The 18,594-nt window shown below is 33.8% G+C and overlaps 1 protein-coding gene across 3 annotated transcripts in view; it reads right to left on the bottom strand.

Moving 5' to 3' along the window:
- The window catches only part of TH1 (negative elongation factor complex member TH1), an 80,434-nt gene that overhangs the window by 14,928 nt on the left and 46,912 nt on the right, over positions 1–18,594 (bottom strand). For all 3 annotated transcript variants that reach the window (XM_081745123.1, XM_081745111.1, XM_081745116.1), the window contains 3 exons: positions 9,187–9,374; positions 2,776–3,025; positions 975–1,185 (listed from right to left, as the gene is read on the bottom strand). In XM_081745123.1, the coding sequence (XP_081601249.1) occupies positions 975–1,185; positions 2,776–3,025; positions 9,187–9,374 (649 nt within the window). The remainder of the gene's footprint in view (positions 1–974; positions 1,186–2,775; positions 3,026–9,186; positions 9,375–18,594) is intronic.

Raw genomic sequence — 18,594 nt, 5'->3', positions numbered from 1 at the left:
ACAAAAGGGTTCATGGTCATTACTGGCTACTGTTACCGAGGTAAATTGAAGATTCGTAGGGTGGCGAAGAACTGCAAAATAAATTCGCAGTATTTTCAGGAGCAGATCATGCAGCCGATCTACGAGCATGAGACTCCAACATGTACGGAAATGACGCCAATCTGGTGCATATTCACATGGACAAGGCCTCATCACATGCCTTACGATCGTCACTCGCATTCTACATGGAGGTGGAGAAGGCAAGTGGTATACAGGTGATACCTTTTAATGAGGTACCTGTTAAATCTCCAGATGCAAGTCCTATGGCCTACTGTGGATTTGGATTACTGAAGCGGGCTTTGGGAAAACGGCATGTGACAACTGTGGAAGGACTTTGGAAAGCTGCGCAAAGGGAATGGGACAAGATTCCCCTCCCAGTTCTTCAGAGAAGCCTACGCTGTCGGGCTATTGTTAGGAACCAAGGGAAACACATCGAGCACTTACGGACCTGGCGCCATGGATTCTTCTAAATTTTTAGGTAAGTCGAAATTGGCCAAATGTAGACTGAACAGCCTCTGTAAATACGAGCAAATTAAAAACATCAGGCTTGAATACTGTTAGAAACAATATAGTTGTAGATATGATATAAGATGCATTGAAGGGATAATATTTATAGTTTTCTCCGCAGAATATGAAACCGTGCTTATGAATCTGTCATCTTGTGTGAGCAACCGATACCTTTGGAGCGAACTTCACTATATGACAGAAGAATATGCACTTCCTCCCAAATAGCTACAGAATATTTAATCCATATCTAAGAAGAAACTAGGTCTGACCAAGGATAGATTTTGCAGAAGAAAACGACGAAAGTTCATTTTATTGGATTGAATTAAATCTTCTTTATTGCGGTTGTTTCTTATCCTAATTTGTTTATTTAACCAATTTTTTAACACTTTCAAAAGCCCATATTATATACACAATTGTTTACATCTTACCTGAACAAGAATTTCAAGTTCATCTTGCTTTGACTCGAATAACTGTATGAAAAGCTGCAAAACTTTGGGATGTAAAAGTGGATGACACGTAACTACTTCATCAAGAAGAGCTAAATGAATTGGAGTATGCTCAGTGCACAGTTTGAAATAACTTGGCTCAGTAACTGTGCATTCTACCCACCGAATTACTCCTACAGACACTACAGGAAATCTGTTGGAAAGAGAGAGAGAGAAAAAATATACCTTTTTACTAAGTACTAAAAAATTGGAAAACAAAAACGAGTAAGCGGACCAATCAAATCGATTATGTTCAGAAATGATAGCCGAATACTTTAGTTTAAAAAAAAAATAAAAAATACGAGAACCCGTTCTAGGGACTAGCAAAAAGAAATGAGCAAACAGCTACTGCCATTCTATCTGTGAATCGCTCCCCCCTCCCCTTCTTCCGTCCTGGTTTTAACCGCCTATTAGGCTTATCTCATTACTTTGCTGTATTTGCCATATTTTTCTTGGACAGTTTTTTTCTTTATACTTTTCATTCTCCATTATTTCTTATTCATAATTTACTATTACTACGGTATTACGTAATAATTTCATTTTTTATTACTTTCTTTATTAATTTATATTTCTCTTTTTATTTGCTATTCCTTCGCTCTCCTGGACTCCTATCGATTCATTAGTTTTACCTTCCGCAGCTAAATTATATCTCTAACTTCAGCCTGGTTACATTATCACATGATCCTGGTGATGTCGCCCACCTCAGTGCTATACAGATACTTTTGTGCTTATTAATTACTATTACTTTTCTTTCTACTCCCTATCTTCTCTCTTTTTGATGAAGAATTTAGTGAAAGTGCTTATAATTTACCTCTTTTAGTGTGTGACTTTTTTCCCGTATTTTCTAGTAAGTGCATATATAAATACTTATTTTTTTTTTTTTTTACTTATATTTACTTTTTGAATAAATTCATCTCATTTAAAATTGTTTTATATACTGTACTGTATTCATAACATTACCCCAATTAACAAAGTAGGGTGCGCTCAATTTAAAACTGGCCCTGAGATACATTCAATTTAAAACATTTTTCAATTCTATTTAAAATCTTAGTCCTTATGTTTCATTGTTGTATCAGTTTTGTACGTGTACTTGCAGCGGACTGATGTGACAGACTGTGTAGAAGGTAAGGCAGGGAGAGGTGAAGTATACTATGTTCTTTTATCTCACATATCTGTATCTTGGAGCAAATTTTAAATTAAATGCACTGTATTTACAATTCCTCTTGAAATACCCTACAGTTCTATTAACATATTAGAAAAAGGTTTAGATTGATGCGGTAAATATGTAGGTTTCATGTGAAGCCAATTTATACTAGCTAACTGTCCAACATACAGAGTAATAATGCTTTTCTGGTTCTCACTGGTTTACAAAATTATGGCCAACTGAAGTAAGTGAGAAGCTTGAAAGTGGCCCTTGTTGACACAGAATGACATTTCTTTGCTTTGTAAAAATATTACCACGGCAGCATTAGTATCACCATAACAAGGTGCATCGGTTCCAGGTTTTGTTTTCTCACAAACTTAGGTCTTAATAAGAGGATGTACAATATGAGTCAATGGCAAAGACGGTTTATGATTTTTGGACTTCTCTTGAACTAATATAATCGGCTTCTATTGATATTAACTGTTACTTGTAAACTTCACACATTCAAAGATCTATCTTTCCTTAACAACTTCTATCATCCACTCCTCCCACTATGAGCCTACAACTGTGTTAATAATTTGGAACTATTAAGTGACTTACCTGATACACTGATACAATGTCGCAAGTTCAGCGATCAATTCTGTGGAACCTTTATTCGTATTACAAATATTATGAACCTTTTCTATGGCCTGAACGGTAGCTTTAAGTTCGTCTTTATTAATCATTTTGCGTTGACCTTTCTTGGAAGTCTCACAAACACTTGCCGCATAAGCCAATAAATATATGTATTTTGACTTGTGCTCAGGGTTTAGTTTCACTCCAGGTTTAAATAATGAATCAACAAGAATTTCTGGAATTAAGACAGAAATAATATATATTAATTTATGTTATCTCTGTAACAATATATTAACTTTCCCTGAAGAACAAAATAACAAGTTTACAAAGACCATTTATTACTTACAAAATAGTCATGTAAGTAATATTGTAAATAAAGTAAGTAATGTAAGTAATGCACATTGTGCGTCTTTAACATAGATATGAAACATAGTATTAACCTATATACATTATAACAGATATTTCCATTATCTACTCAACCCAACGCGGTTTAAGGAAATTGAGTTTCATGAGACCATAACGCATTTCCCTTATTTGACTCATATTTGAATAAAACCAAATTTATTGTATTTGCCAAAATCATTATTCATCTTGTATATAGAAACACAATACGTACTCAGTGATGTGAAATCTAGCCAAAATCTACACCTGTCCAATTGTATGTTCTGATCAAATACTCGAAAGCGAAAGTAAACAACAATGGATTTTAAAACTTGTACGATCCAAGCAAGATTTCCCTAAATTACAAAACTTATAATGGTTTTGTGGAAACCTCTGTTTTACAGAGACCGCAATATATTGCTTACTTGCCGTCATAATTATCTTAGTAATATAAATTTTGTTGTACTCCCTATTCGAACTCCAAAACTAGTTCAGACAAAATATTAGTGTCAAATGCTCTCTACGTTGGATGAGACGGTGCAAGCAAGCAAGTCCACGTAGAGTTACGCTTACACAGACTATATTTTATTCCAATACAAACCTTGTTCATTTACATGAATTGCACACTACCAAATTAGCTCCAAAATAAATACATTCTTTTCTTTAAATACACGACCTTTATATTATCAAACCAAAATATTGTACTACTACAGTTACGTTAACCTAGCATTATATTCTTAACACAAAATTAATTATATTACAGCTTATCTACCAATTACTTTCTTCTTCGTTTCTGCTTCAACTTGATCATTATCGTTACATAGGTAATTTCATGCCCGTATTTACACACGAGTCACAGGGCGGCAAATTAAAGAAATCGTGATTGAAGTAAGGTAAGTGAAAAAAAAAAAAAAAAAAATGCCCACGAAAAAGAAATGTGAGGGAGATCTATATCGAAAGCAATGTTGGTAACTCAGCACGACCGACTTTTCTCGTTATGACGCTACTGGCGTTAGAAGGATCTGACGTTGTTGCTTATTGGCTACCACCATAAAACCAATGTTGTTTTTATTTACACGCAATTGAATACGAACAAATACAGGGTCGCAAAATTTCTTGGTCCCAGGGGCGTAGAGCGGCATTTTTTAATGGCCTGAAGCGTCAAAAATGTTAAATACGACCCTGTAGATTTCGTTATGAATTTCTTTTTTAATCCTTTCTTCAACAACTTTACCTCATGCTCTATCTTCCGAAATTCATCGTCTCCTTCTCATCCCATTTTTGAAATTCATCTTACATCTACTACTTGTAATCTTTGACTTGACTCCACTTTGTATTTCTTTCTCTTCCTATTACTATTATTCTATTCTCTTCTTCTTTCTTTTTCGTCTTCGGTTTCTCAAAGTACAAGTACTTTTCATCTTTTTCCATTATTTAAGCTTCCAAAATATCTTCCCTGCATCTCCCTAATCTAAATTAAAGCAATCTGAAATACTACCGAAAGATATCGTAGAAACGGAGTACAAGAAAATGAAAATAATAATAATAATAATAATAATAATAATAATAATAATAATAATAATAATAATAATAATAAATAATAATAATAATAATAATAATAATAATAATAATAATAATAATTGGTGATTATTATATTATTATTATTATTATTATTATTATTATTATTATTATTATTATTATTATTATTATTATTATTATTATTATTATTATTATTATTATTATATTCTCCCAACTGCACATTCCCGTAAATCACCGAAAACTTCAGTGTAAAATGAATCAACCTGTATTACATCCATAAGGTCCTATAAGTGTTATACTAACGTTTTGCTATTCTAGTCATTGTGCCCTGCCTCAAAACAGCTTTAGGGAACTTCTTCCCTTGTGAAATTCGCTCTATAGATTCGTTGGTGTAACTGCAATGCTTAAAGTCACTGAAAAAACAGGTGAAATCATCCAACCTTTTGCATGACTGACACCCCTCTTTTTCGCCCTTATATATTGATAAGTAGAAAAATTTGGATTCGGTCCTCTACTGTTCTTTATTGAAATCTGAAGTGTTCCTTAGCTAGTTTTGGACCACATTTTTGAAAGAATGTCAAATTCATCTTTGTGTTTTTAAAATTGCTAGCAATATTTATTGTTTGCTGAGGTTTGCAATAACTGTTTGCAGAGCCTCTCTAATTATCCAAACACCAACTTCTCTCTTAGAACTTGGTGCAGATGATGTACAGGATGTTTCTTTGCTTAACTTCAATAAAACTTTACAAACCGTATACTCATTGTTTTGGATGATACTACAGTCTGTGGAAACAGCAACGTTCTGCTAATGCATTTGTTATATTTACTCAGTATCAGTCCACCAATAGCTTAGTTTCATCAAGTGCTTTACTCTGCTGCAGTGTCGGACCAACGAAAATCTCTTCATTCTTGGTAAGCTATTGAGCCTTTAACAAATAAAAATGTAGAGGTTTGTCTATTCTGCATGATGCTGGTTGAGTCACACAACAATTCGAATTGCGACACGTAATTTTGATTCTCCATTTCAACATCAAATATTCGAATAATGACACTTGAGACAGTTGGCTAAACGTAGGATGTCCAAAATTTGCGTCGTTTTATTGTAACTTCGAAACTAGTAAGATCAGAAAGTTAGTACTCAATACTCTGTAAGTTAAGACAAGATGGAATAAATAATCATGGCGGGGTCGCGGTGGCTCAGTGGTAAAGCACTCTGGTGCGTGGAGTCACATGGCGAGTTTCGATCATATCTCTCATCAACAAAGTTTTCGGTGGTCAAACACCATGTGCATGAGTTTTCTCGGGGACCTCCCATTTCCCCCATTTGAACTCGAAACCGGAACAAATTGGTCACAAATGCGATACGTCTGCCGACTCACTCACGAAGGACTCCTGATAAAAATACGTTGCATTGATCTTTACATACTTGTTAATATAATTGTCAAGAGTCTTTCAGAACAACAAAAAGATAAACAGTTGCACAAGTGAAATCATTATACAGAATTACATATGGACAGTTTCAAAATACTGCAGAACTAATGTAGTTCAGGTTAGTTCACTACGACTTTTATTAGTTCAAGTTAAAGGAATACAACTACTTAATTTGCATATCAGTAAGAAAAGTGAATAAAGATACGAATTATGTAAGTTCACTTTGGGTTACCCATTTATACATAGATATCAAAGATACTTCTGATTTCAATAAATGTCCCTCGTGTGGTTTGTATGACCTCCCCCAGAAAGTATGGTATTTCTATATATTTCATCAATAGTAAACATTATTAAAATGAAACAGTATTCAGAATTTTTCTTTGATTGCAACTGCATAACAATAATAATAAACTATAAAAAATCACAAAAGAAACGATCATAAACTTATAAAAAAACAAAAGTTCTTTTGTAGTATAATCCCTTTGAGTAATGAATGGGGAATTTAGGTCTGAATATAATACGAATAATATACAGTAGTGAAACGTGATAAGCCCCAAATGTGTGTTCATCAAGATTTTACGAACTATTATACCTTAACGAACATTTTTCATTTTTTGGTTTAAACCATTTTTTAATTTTTCTTTTTAAACCAGCCAACCCTGGTAGGAGTTAACATGAAATTGAATACTAAATACACATATTACACATAAATGAATTTCCCCCATACATACTTTTATAGCATCATCGATTCTCTTACTCTCAACAGCATTAAGGTAAGTTACATCAAAAAAGGAAAGTATTTATTAATCTCATATCTCCCAAAGAAACTGCAGATTAGATGAGTTACAGTATGTATAATTAAATTAGCGTAGTATGTATTTAAATGTTATTCCTATTGTTAATTTTGTGATGTAGTCCATATAGTGGATTTGTTCCATATCATGTTAATTTAATCAGAAAGTAATTAACCTTTTGTATGAATAACCAACGATACATTCATAAGCTTGTAATCAAATAGCAAAATTAAATTATAAAACAGTAGACACAAGCACCATACTATTTGTGTTCACGTTTAAAGTTCTTTCACAGTTTCTGTACCTGCTCTGTTCCAGCTAACATCGAAGGAGTACAATAGTCCAACGAAAAGACCAATATATTCCACACGGGACATTTATTTACTATATAATAATCGCAGCATTTTATTTAATCTTTAATACATATATATAAATTATTATCATAATCTTGTATATTAAATAAAACCTTTTGCCTATGTTGTAAACATCCTTGTTTTGTTGCTGAAGAGAGAAGACATGGAATCAACTGTTTGACGAAGAACTACATGTTTAATCTGAGTTTATACAACCTAGAAAGATTATACGTAGTGCTGTGTTTCTAAGTGCTATTGATAACACCTTTTCAATCAGAAATATTATAGCAATAAAATATTTCGTGGGTCTTTGTGACAATAAATATTAAGCTAATAAAATATATATCATAGGTTTGGTATCATTCCAAGAAATTTTCATGTCGGCCAAATGATTATGATAGAATACTGGAATTTCGCTAAGACGTAATTATTAAATCAAGAAACTGAATATTTTTTCATGTTTGGTGCCATGGTAACGCAGGAGATTGGCTTAAGCCCCCAGAAGAAACACTTTAGCTAATCATATCTATATTCTCCTGCCATCCATTATCAAAATATCCTCAACGCTTTAATAAATATCTAAGTAGCTGCTAATAAACGTTATATTACCAGATTATAATGTAGATTTTCCTTTTTTTCTTTCTTTCTTGCACACTTTTAAATCCAATTACTATGCTTCTAATCAAGAGTTGCAGAGAACATCGACTTGTTTATTCAATCTTCTGATATTTTTTTTTTATTTCAAATTAATATTTTTTTCTTCTTCTTGTTTCAAGAAACAAAGCTATTTCGTCAATCGACACTTAGTAATTATAAGGTAATCGATATCTTTAACGGTACAGATATATAATATACGGTGCTGAATTCAAAACAAATATTAACAATGTAATTCGTATTATTGTTTGGTACAGGTCTAGAACAGGTTAACATTTTGACAATTAAATCAAAATTTCAACTTTGTAGAAAATTAAACTTGTACGAAATGTCATCACAAATAATAAATAACAAAGAAGTAAACAAAATATCAACAGTGCTGTTATGGCCAGTTGCGGGGCATAACAAGCGGATGTATACAATACTACGCCAAAAATAATCTACATTAGTGGCCTAAAAGCACGCCCTACTGCAGCAGGATAACGCACAACTCACACCCGGCTCCAAAAACGCAAGAAAAAAATTCACGAACTTGATGCCAGCGAATTAATGTCACACCTGCCATATAGTCCTCATTTGCGCCTTTGGTTTACTACATGTGCCAGTCCATGGCGCACTTCCTGCAATCACGGTGCTTCACTAACCAGCAGGAAGTTGAAACTGCAGTGACTCACTTCTATCCTTGTAAGAACAAGACGTGGTATCGATATGAAACCGAGGAACTGGCAGCAAGGTGACTGCAGACAGTTCAACACGGAGGGGCTATACTTTGAATATTAACTTGGTTTCATTTTACAGTAATAAATATAGGTATGTTAAATACCAAATTATTGCAAGACTTATGACTCATCGTCGTAATTAGAACTCTCTACACTATCAAATCCCTACATACTAATTGTCAGTATCTTTGTTTCGGAGTTGACTTTCCTGATTTTTTGTTTATTTTTATTCTCATTTTTTTTCAGAGTAATTACACAATGTGGTACCTGACACTTAAAAAAATGGTACTTACTAAGCAATATTTCAATATCAAAATATACTATCGCATTCAGAACACTGTCTTTCAATTATTCCTTAGTTATTTCAATTTATGTTTATAAATTATGTGTAATTTATATAAACATTATCTACAGATTAATTACGTAATGCAATCATCTTAACTATTGTCTCTTTGCTTTTCACAGTTAAATGTAGAATAAAGAAAAGTCCAGTAAGTAGATGCATTATCACACTTCTGTGCTTACCTAAAAATTGAGGAGTCCTTATCAGATCTATTGGAGGAGGGTCAGCTGCAGAGTAATTCCTAAATAAAACGGTAATATCTGCAGGGTTTAAAGCGTTTCGTGAAAGCATAGAAGACAGAGCCTGGCACGCCTGAGGATACCCAGCGGCTCCATTAAGGGCCATTGTAATTGGAGTTACGTCATGATGACTGCAAAAATCAATGGTTTACATTTAGAATAAATACAAGAACAATCAATGGTTTACATTTAGAATAAATACAAGAAAAATCAAAGAAACAAAATTCGATTAAATTCAAAAGATAAAAAAAAAAAAAAATGCATTCAACATGGAATTCATACATATAGAGGACATGTTGTACAACAACAACAACATATCTATTGTTTTCACCATTCTCATGTAACCGAAGTAATGATTCCTTCTTATATTTGCTATTAATTAGCAATTTCCAAGACATTGCTAGAATTATATTTTGGTCATAATAATACTTCATGCTTAATACTTCGAAAAATATGTGAAAGGCATATTTGCAAATATTTTGTGTATTCTGTAAAGAGTAGTAGGAGTTTCAAAGAGAGAACTCATTTTTTTCAATACAACTTTTTCCTTATACTATTCAATAGAGATATACACATCAAATATATATATATATATATATATATATATATTAAATGAATCTTCTTTCGAAATCGAATAATGAATACACATAGGATTTAATACATGACATTATCGAGTGCTATGTCATTCAGTGTTATAATCACTTAACTATTGCAAGGATATCAATAATTAACTCGTTATTGCTAGTAATTGTAGGAAAAGAAAACGAGGGCGCTTCTACGATATAATCTAGTGTTAAATTGTGATTTCTGTGGTTAAGATAATTTTTGATTCGAGCAATACATGAAACATTTATCGAGAAAGATAAAGATGTACAGATAATATTTAACCATTTAAAAATGTATTTCAACTAAGTTATAAGATATGTTGATAGGTTACTACATAAAGTATATGTATTTATAAAGTCGAGTTCGAGTAGGAAGTTCATAAGAAACATAGACATTAACCAATGGATGAGAATTGATTCAGTAATTTGGAATTTAGCGTACCTTTCAAGACCGAGACCATACAGCTTCCAGTGCTCAAGACACAGTGAAGAGAAAATGTAAGTATAGTTATACTAGCGTTTTGATTCCAAAGCACCGTTCGTATTTCGAATAGAAATTTGCTTGGAATTTTCGTTCGTATTCCACATTCTTAAAGTTCGGAGGCATTCCGCCCAAGGCAATACTGTACTTGCCTTCCAAATGCTTTGATCTTGTTGCAGAATCTGAAACGAAAATTAACAGAATGTTCGAAAATTTAAGGAAAATATGTGAAGAAGATGAAGTAAACGTAAAAAACAAAAGGAACGGCAACTGGAACGAAAAGAAAGTATCAGTGTGGAAACTGAAGGAAGTAAGTAGAACACGTACGATATCTACATAGCATTGTCAGGTACTATTATTGAAGATATATGAAACGTGAACTGGTAATAAAAGTAATAATCAGAATGACGAAAGATGTCTTGAGTAAAAAGACAAGAGAGTATCGTTTCACAGTGAGAAACTACTATGTGAATTCAATACTCAAACTTGAAGTAGTGCAGGTATATGTACTGGTTGCAATAGAGTAATAAGATCAAAGATACAGCCTGTCTCTAGGACGCTGAATCCACATCAAAAAGCCTTAATCGGTACCCCTTACTGTTTTTGTATGGCAATAAGAGTTGAAACGAAAAAAATCTTCATTTCAACCACTTCCGGTTTCAAAAAAGGGCTAAGGAGATAGAACCTATTCTTGGAACACTGAATCGATATCTTTTAGCGATTTTGCTCTACGGAAATCAGTATTGAAACCAGAAATAATAGTATATATGAACCACTTCTGGTTTGGGTACATGTTCAGGGTAGTCATATATGTTGTCTTGCAACGCTGAATCGTCTGCCAAAAAAAAAAAAAAAAAATAGTTTTTTGCTGTTACTGTTTTTATTCTATGGCGATAAACGTTGAAACCGGAAAAGGCTTATTTTAACAACTTCCGGCTTGAATAGAGGGATAATGAAGTAGATGTAACCTATTCTTGGGACGCTGAATAAATTGGTAAAAATGCATCTTGATAGCATTTACCCTTTTTGCTGTACGGGAATCTCTTGAAACCAGAAGATACATATACAGGGTGTCTACTAAAATTCCAAAATGAAATTTCGTGACCTTTTCTTTACCAAATCATAAAATTTTCTAACATTTTGCAAGAGCGAATTTGGGTGCGAATTAGGCCGAATTTTCATCCATGCGATAGAAACGTACTTTGCTTGCGATTTGGTAGCTTCTAAACCCGACCATAGACATTTTTGATGGTGAATTTTGACGTTTTATAGAACAAAATTTTCCAATCTGTACTTACATTTGTACAGTTTTAAAAAATCGTGACCCAGAAGCTAAATTTCGTGACTTTTTCGTGACTTTCATGACCGTTTTCTGATTTCGTGACTTTTTCGTGACATTCGTGACTTTCGTGACCAATAGACACCCTGATATAGTAAATTTGAACCAGTTCCTGTTTCGGTAGTCCTGACATGTCTTGAGACACTGAATCGTTTGCAAAAAAACGCTTCTCTCGATCTATTACCATTTCGTTCTATGGCTATAAACGTTGAAACTGGTATTGAAACCAATAGTAATAATACATTTGAATCACTTCACGTTTTGGCAGAGTGTTGTAGATATTCATGGTAAGTTGTCCTGATACGTTAAATCGTTTGAAAAAAAAACACGCTTCTCGCTATCTGTTTCTTTTTGTTCCCTGGCAATAAACGTCGAAATCGGAAATAGCTAATTTGAACCCTTTTGGTTTGAATACAGCTAACAGAGGAGATCAAGCCTATCTTTGGGACGCTGAATCGATTGCAAAAAAAGAAAAACTGCATCTCGATATCTCTTACCGTTTTTGCTCGATACCTATCGACAAACGGACAAAGCCGCTCTATAAGACTTCCGACATTTACGCATAGCATAGTTTGAAAGTCTAAAAAGTGTATTTTGAGAGTCGATAAATAATGGAGGTATGGGAAAGATTTATAAAATGTTTTGTGTGGTGTACTGACTTAACATTACAAAAATACGCTAAGCGTTCGAAACAAATAGAACAAAAATCCAATAAATAGTTTCCAGTTGTGAAATATATTCTACGGACCAACAAACTAGACCTTAAATATATTAAATACATAAAATTAATTATTTATCTATACCATTTGTACCTTATGCTGTTTAGTTGTTACTTTACAAGAACTATATCATTGTTGTTACAAAGAGCTATGTTTAAATTATTTTCATTGTTGTGCCTGTATTATCGCATAGCATCAACACTGTTTTCATTTAATGATTTAACAGAAGTGAAATAGAATTTAAAATTACTTTCGGTGGAAATGAACTGTACAATGAGTTTTATGCTTTGAAACATAGGAAGGATAATAATAACTGTAAATTAAGGTGCATGTTTTTCGATAAAGAAGATGCAACACACTTGATCAAACTCGCTATAACAGTCAGTAATACATATGCGGAACTAGAGTTTCTATATTTCAAGCTATATGATCAAGTAATAGAATGTCAACAGAAACTGTCACGGTCAAAATTTGCATCCAGGAGAACTTGAAAATGACATATCCCGATCAAGACTCTTCTTTAGCAGCGAGGAGCTTCAAAAATATGAATAGTAAGGTAGAAGTCTATAATTACTAGTATTTAGCTTAACACAGCACACGTTTGGTTGGAAGTAATGGTAGTGATCGTAGTTAGTAATAGTGGTTATAAGTAACGATGGTAATAACATGAAAAAGTCTTCAGTTTCAACTTTGTATCCCCAATTACAGAAACGCCGCTCGTCTTCGGGAATTCCTTCAATTTAATTTAGCAACTCTAACTAGAAGTAGTTTAAAAAAAATATACAGTATGATTAGGACATTGTCTGAAGATAAACTGTCTCTATATAAGGCATGGAATTAAGTGAAAGAGGAAGAAGAGGAAAAAGACAAACTGATAAGACAATACAAGTATTCTTGACATTGAAATATTGCTAATGTTATGTTTGACTTTTGATTAACATTTTGATCCAAGGGTTGGTGAAGCACTTTAGGGCATAGAAGTCACTAACCTGAGGCAGTTACCTCCCAATAAGGCCGGAATACTTCTGATAATGATAATTAAATTATAGCCCAATATTGTCAACCTATTGTTGTTTCTGATAGTTGTCCATTACAACAGTTCACTACATGAACTTCATCGTGGACTGCGCAGACAGGCTTCTAACATATGAATTATACACAACTAAACAGCTAGAACGCGGAAAGAAAAAGGAGGAAGCAAAAATACAGAAATCTGTAAAGTCAGTATCATTTCTATTCAATAGTTATGTAGAGTAAGTGTTGATGCAAGTTGATAAGAAGCTACACTATTTTAGTACCAGCTAATTACAAAAAGGCGAAGTGGCTTGAGTTCAATCGAGAGATGTTTTTGCTGTTAACTCAACTGAATATGAATGTCAATTCTTGAGAAAAAATAATGAATAAATAAATGTTATGGAGAACCTGTACCTGTGTAGAAGTATTCTAAAGGCAAAGATTAAATAACGTTTTTTTTAAATATTGTTAGAAATATTGCTGAAGCTATGTTTGAGTCTTGATTAACATTTTGGCGCAATTTGCGATCGTAATCTACCTTCTCAACAGCAGTTAACATGCTCAGTAAACCAAATGAACCGTGTACCTTACATATTTATGTAATAATGTATACATCGAGTTTATCGTAAACTTGGGAGCAGCACTCACAGTCATAGAGAATACTTTAAGATTATAACCATATGAGATGGATATCTCGTTTATAATTTAATAATTTTATTTGTTTTATTATTATTATTATTATTATTATTAATTATTATTATTATTATTATTATTTTCACACAGTCAGACGGACAAATATTAATATATTACAGAATGAAGGAACTAAGTGAAGGTGTTTATCTAAATTATGTCAGCAATTGTTGATTCCATCATATTTGATTTATGTAATGCCATGAGTTTGCACTTCCTCGTCTCGGAATGGAAATTGTGCCACTAAGCTGAACTGTATGCATATTCTCTTCATCCTCTTTTGAAATAAATTAATATCTCAGCAGATCTACACGCATTCGGCAATCCCGGAATACAACCTATCTTCAAAAATAAGAGGGCTATTATTGAATTTCTAACTGCGCAAGGTTGTGCGCTCAGAGCATTCATCGCCGGCGACGAGTTGTGGATACACCATTACAACCCGGAAACGAAGCGTCAGTCGATGAACCGCCACATGTCCTCTCCTCCGCAAAAAAAAAAAAAAAAAAAAAAAAAAAAAATCAAAGTTGTCCCATCTGTTGGCAAAGTGTTGTTGACATTCTGCCTCATCCTGCCTATAGTCCGGATCTTGTGCCCTGCGACTTTTGGCTCTTCTCCAAACTTAAGAACCAACACTACAGTTGTGACGCCGAGGTCGAAACAACAGTTCGGCAATGGTGTCGCCAGCAGTCACCACAATTCTTCGCTGACGGCATGAAAAATCTTGTTTCGCGTTGGTGCAAGTATGTTTCCCGCAATGGAGACTATGTTGAAAAATAATGGCACCATTTGTAGCTGACATTGCAAGCTTTCCATTGATACCTGTATCGGTGCTATCTGTCAAACACAAATAAAGGTATCACCTTGGAGGCATTACTTTCTGAAAAACCCTCGTATTACCTGGTCAGCACAAGTTTTACATTCGTTCCAAGATGATCAATCTATTTTCTTGATAACAAACGCATCTTAATATGGAGTAAGTGGTGTATTACTTAAGTGAATGAGGATAGTGGAGAACACGAGGAAAATTATGCACAATTGTTTGCGCTTCGACTTCTCAAACTGAAGCTGAAAGGAATTATCCTCACTTTGGGAGAATTAATCTTGGCTACTATTTCATCGGGGAAAAAATCACAAATTCTTATATGGTCGGCATTTTCGCACAGCCACAGGCTCTGAACAGGTTTTTTGGGTTTTTGGAGTCTAAGTTTCTTCCAGATCTGCCTTACCGCGACTGCAAATATAGTTCTTGTTGCTAAATCAGTGTGGCTTTGAATTAGTATATTCGAAACAGGTTCAAGTTGCTGGTTTCAAGATTTCCTCTCTCGTCTTACACTGGGGATGCAATATTTTCAACATTTTGTAGCAACTATACAGTCTTCTCTCTTAGATTGAAATGAGGCAGCACAAGCTGTCAAAGACAAAGAAACACTTCAGTATGTGATAAAATGAACTATAAAGGAGTGGTGTCAAAACTTACCATTCACAGCTTCGTGCCTTCTTTCGATGGAATTTCTAGGGGAGATGATCAACGAATGAGTAGTGTAACTATGAACCTCAGATAGAAGCTTTTACATAAGCTTAAGCTCCTTTTCATCATCTTCCCGTTTCAGATGTATCCTCTGTTGCTCCAATTCTCTCAGTTGTGCATCCAACTATCTTCTCAGCTTCCTGTGCTCATTTATCTCATTCCTTCTGCTGGTGCAAGTACTCTTCGTGGCCTCTCTGGAGCCTTTCCCGTTAAGCCTTCTGCTGATTTACACGTGTTCAATATTTCCGCTCATAATGGTTATGAACACGTCTTTCTGATATTTTTTTTTATACACATTTTCCATTAATTATGAGTGATTTATTGACGGAAAACCATCTTTCTACCGTTGCATTTTCAAGTGAGAATGACGGGCCAATTGTTACAATCTTCCACAAATGTTTGTATTCTTCAATACCAGCAAGAAACTTGCTGTAGCAGCGTTTAAGTCCTAATTCGTTATAACTCTGGAAGACTCCTTGAAGTTCTGCTGAGTTTTGACTGGAGAAAGAGATGCATTCTTTTCCAGAGCTTTCAACAAGTACATCATTTATGCTTGTCAGGCATATGAAGTTTATCTAGAAGAGAAAACCTTTCTTGACCTACACGGGGTGAATGTTGTCCTATATGGTATACCTTACGATCTAAGACAGATCTTTAACTGCTTTGTATTCTAAAGATTTGCTCTGTTGAAGTTTGGTAATCATAGACATATCATAGCGGCAGTCGTAAAAATTCCAGTTTCTATTGTTCCCTGACGTCTGTTCCTATTTGTGAGAGAAAACGTTAGGCAGCAAATTCAATGTCGATATTTTTGCTCACATTAAGATTTTCTGCTTTTGTCACACCAACACTTAACAGTCCTGTATATGTACATTTCAGCAGTTCTCGTTCCACACATTGAATCATAGGTTTTTCTAACAGTTTCTCTACAGCATCAAAAACGAATAGAGCCATCAGTCTTGAACTCTGGAATTTACGCAGGAAGGGTTGACATTTAATGGCTACATCTTGCAGAAAGCCAGTTTGCACTTAATAAATGGATCACTGGTTGCCTTCTTCAGGCTTTCCATAGATCTCGTGTTTGGCAGCTTTGCTTTTTGTAAAAATTTAATTACATAGTCTCGAATTGCCAATACCCTCTGCAAACAAATGTCATTTTCCAACCAGAGGATGCTGCATAACTCCACGGAAAATTTTTTGTGCATCCTGTGATCTCAGAAAACTATCCTCGACGAGTTGAAGAATCACTTAATAAGTAGTGCAAGTAACTTAGTAAGTTACACATATCCAGTCCATTAATGATTTATAATAGTAGTTGAACGTATAAGAATACATTTTAATATATATCAAAAACTAACCTGGATAATGTTCCTTTTTAAAAGATTTTTTTGCTGATATTTCAAATACGATCCACGGTTACTCTTCTTCGGGACTAAGAATATCCTCCATGCTGTTATTTATATGTTAATATTTTCGTATTTTCACACCACTGTTTGTTAGAACATTAATATGTGAATAACAGCATAGAGGACATTCTTAAGCCTAAGCCCGAATAAGAGCACCAGTCGGACGGTATTGAAAATATCGGCAAAAATTCTTTTAAAAAGAAACATTATCCAGGTTAGTTTTTGACATAGATTCATAACAGCTTTATGTCAAAGATATTTCTGTCATTGTAAAGTTTTCTCCATTTATCAAAACAAAAATGTCCGAAGAAACTTCAAAGCTTCCCCTGACTTTCAATCGGCTTGACCATATTTAATTTCCTTGATTTTCCAGTTTGTACGAATCCTGAATAGGAATACAAAATAGAAACTGAATCCAGTTGGCTAAGGACAGGAGTCAATAGAGAGTTTTTGTCAATAGGGCATTGAACCTTAGAGTTCAATAGAATATAGAGTGAGTGAGTTTTTGTTCTTGTTAAATCATGATACAATTAAACGCTATGGAGAATGGGTAAAGCTTAAATAATAGTTTCTTTAAACATTGTTGAAATATTTCCATAGCTACATTTGAGTCCTGATTAACAATAACCAATTAATTATTTTTCTTTGCCACTAGCAAGAAACGCATAAAGTGAATAGCAAATTGTTTGCATAGTTAAGCTTTGCTAGTAGCAGATGACGATGGATTTAAGAATGTTTTGCTTGTCTAAACGAACTTCTGAAGGAAAGGCATAAAGAGAGAATGAATAAAAATAAAAAGAAATAAACAAATGAAAGTCATGAGAAGGGAAAGAAGATAATGATAAAACGTGCGCTTAGAAAGGAGAAAACGAATGATGTGAAAACATTCCTGTGTTTGAAGAAGTGTGGTTATTTCGGACGGAAGATGTGTACAAGACGAGAGAACAAGAATTGCTCAAGCGAAGGAAGCATTTAACATACAAGGCTGTAACTTCCAAAGATATTTTGGTGGAAACTTTTCATCAACATCTTTATTTCAAACTTGGCACCATATGAATCGGAGACACAAACACTGAAAAAGATGGACAGAAAAAAATGGAAGCTCTCTAAATGCAACGTTACGCAGAATGATGTGTATATCCTGGGCACAAAAAAAAAAAAAAAATGAATAACGAAATTTTGAGGGACATAGATGAGGGTACATTCTGGTAACTATAGAAAAGAGAAGAAAATAAGACGGTCCATCTAGTACAAAATTCGGAATTCTTCTATTTGAAAGAAAAATAAAAGGAAATATAAGAAGAAAGCCTCGATTAAAACTTCATGAGATATCAAAATTGAGACCATGTCACTACATAAAATATTATCTTCAATCAGGTAGAAAATTTACACCTGCCATGCTGAACACTAACCTAAAGTTTTTGGAGAGAATAAGATTGTACGAATATTAAAGGAAGTTACTACAACTAACTTAGAAAACAATTCTTCCCTACAGGGGGATTCCACAAACACTCCTTTCTTGGAAGTATTCACAAACTTTCTTCGATAGATTATGTGGGAGAACAT

Source organism: Thermobia domestica, chromosome 2 (genome assembly GCF_964235325.1).
Source record: "Thermobia domestica chromosome 2, izTheDome1.hap1.1, whole genome shotgun sequence".
Lineage (NCBI taxonomy): Eukaryota > Metazoa > Arthropoda > Insecta > Zygentoma > Lepismatidae > Thermobia > Thermobia domestica.
The sequence above is the reverse complement of the archived record's forward strand: the minus strand, read 5'-3'. Positions and strand labels throughout refer to the sequence as shown.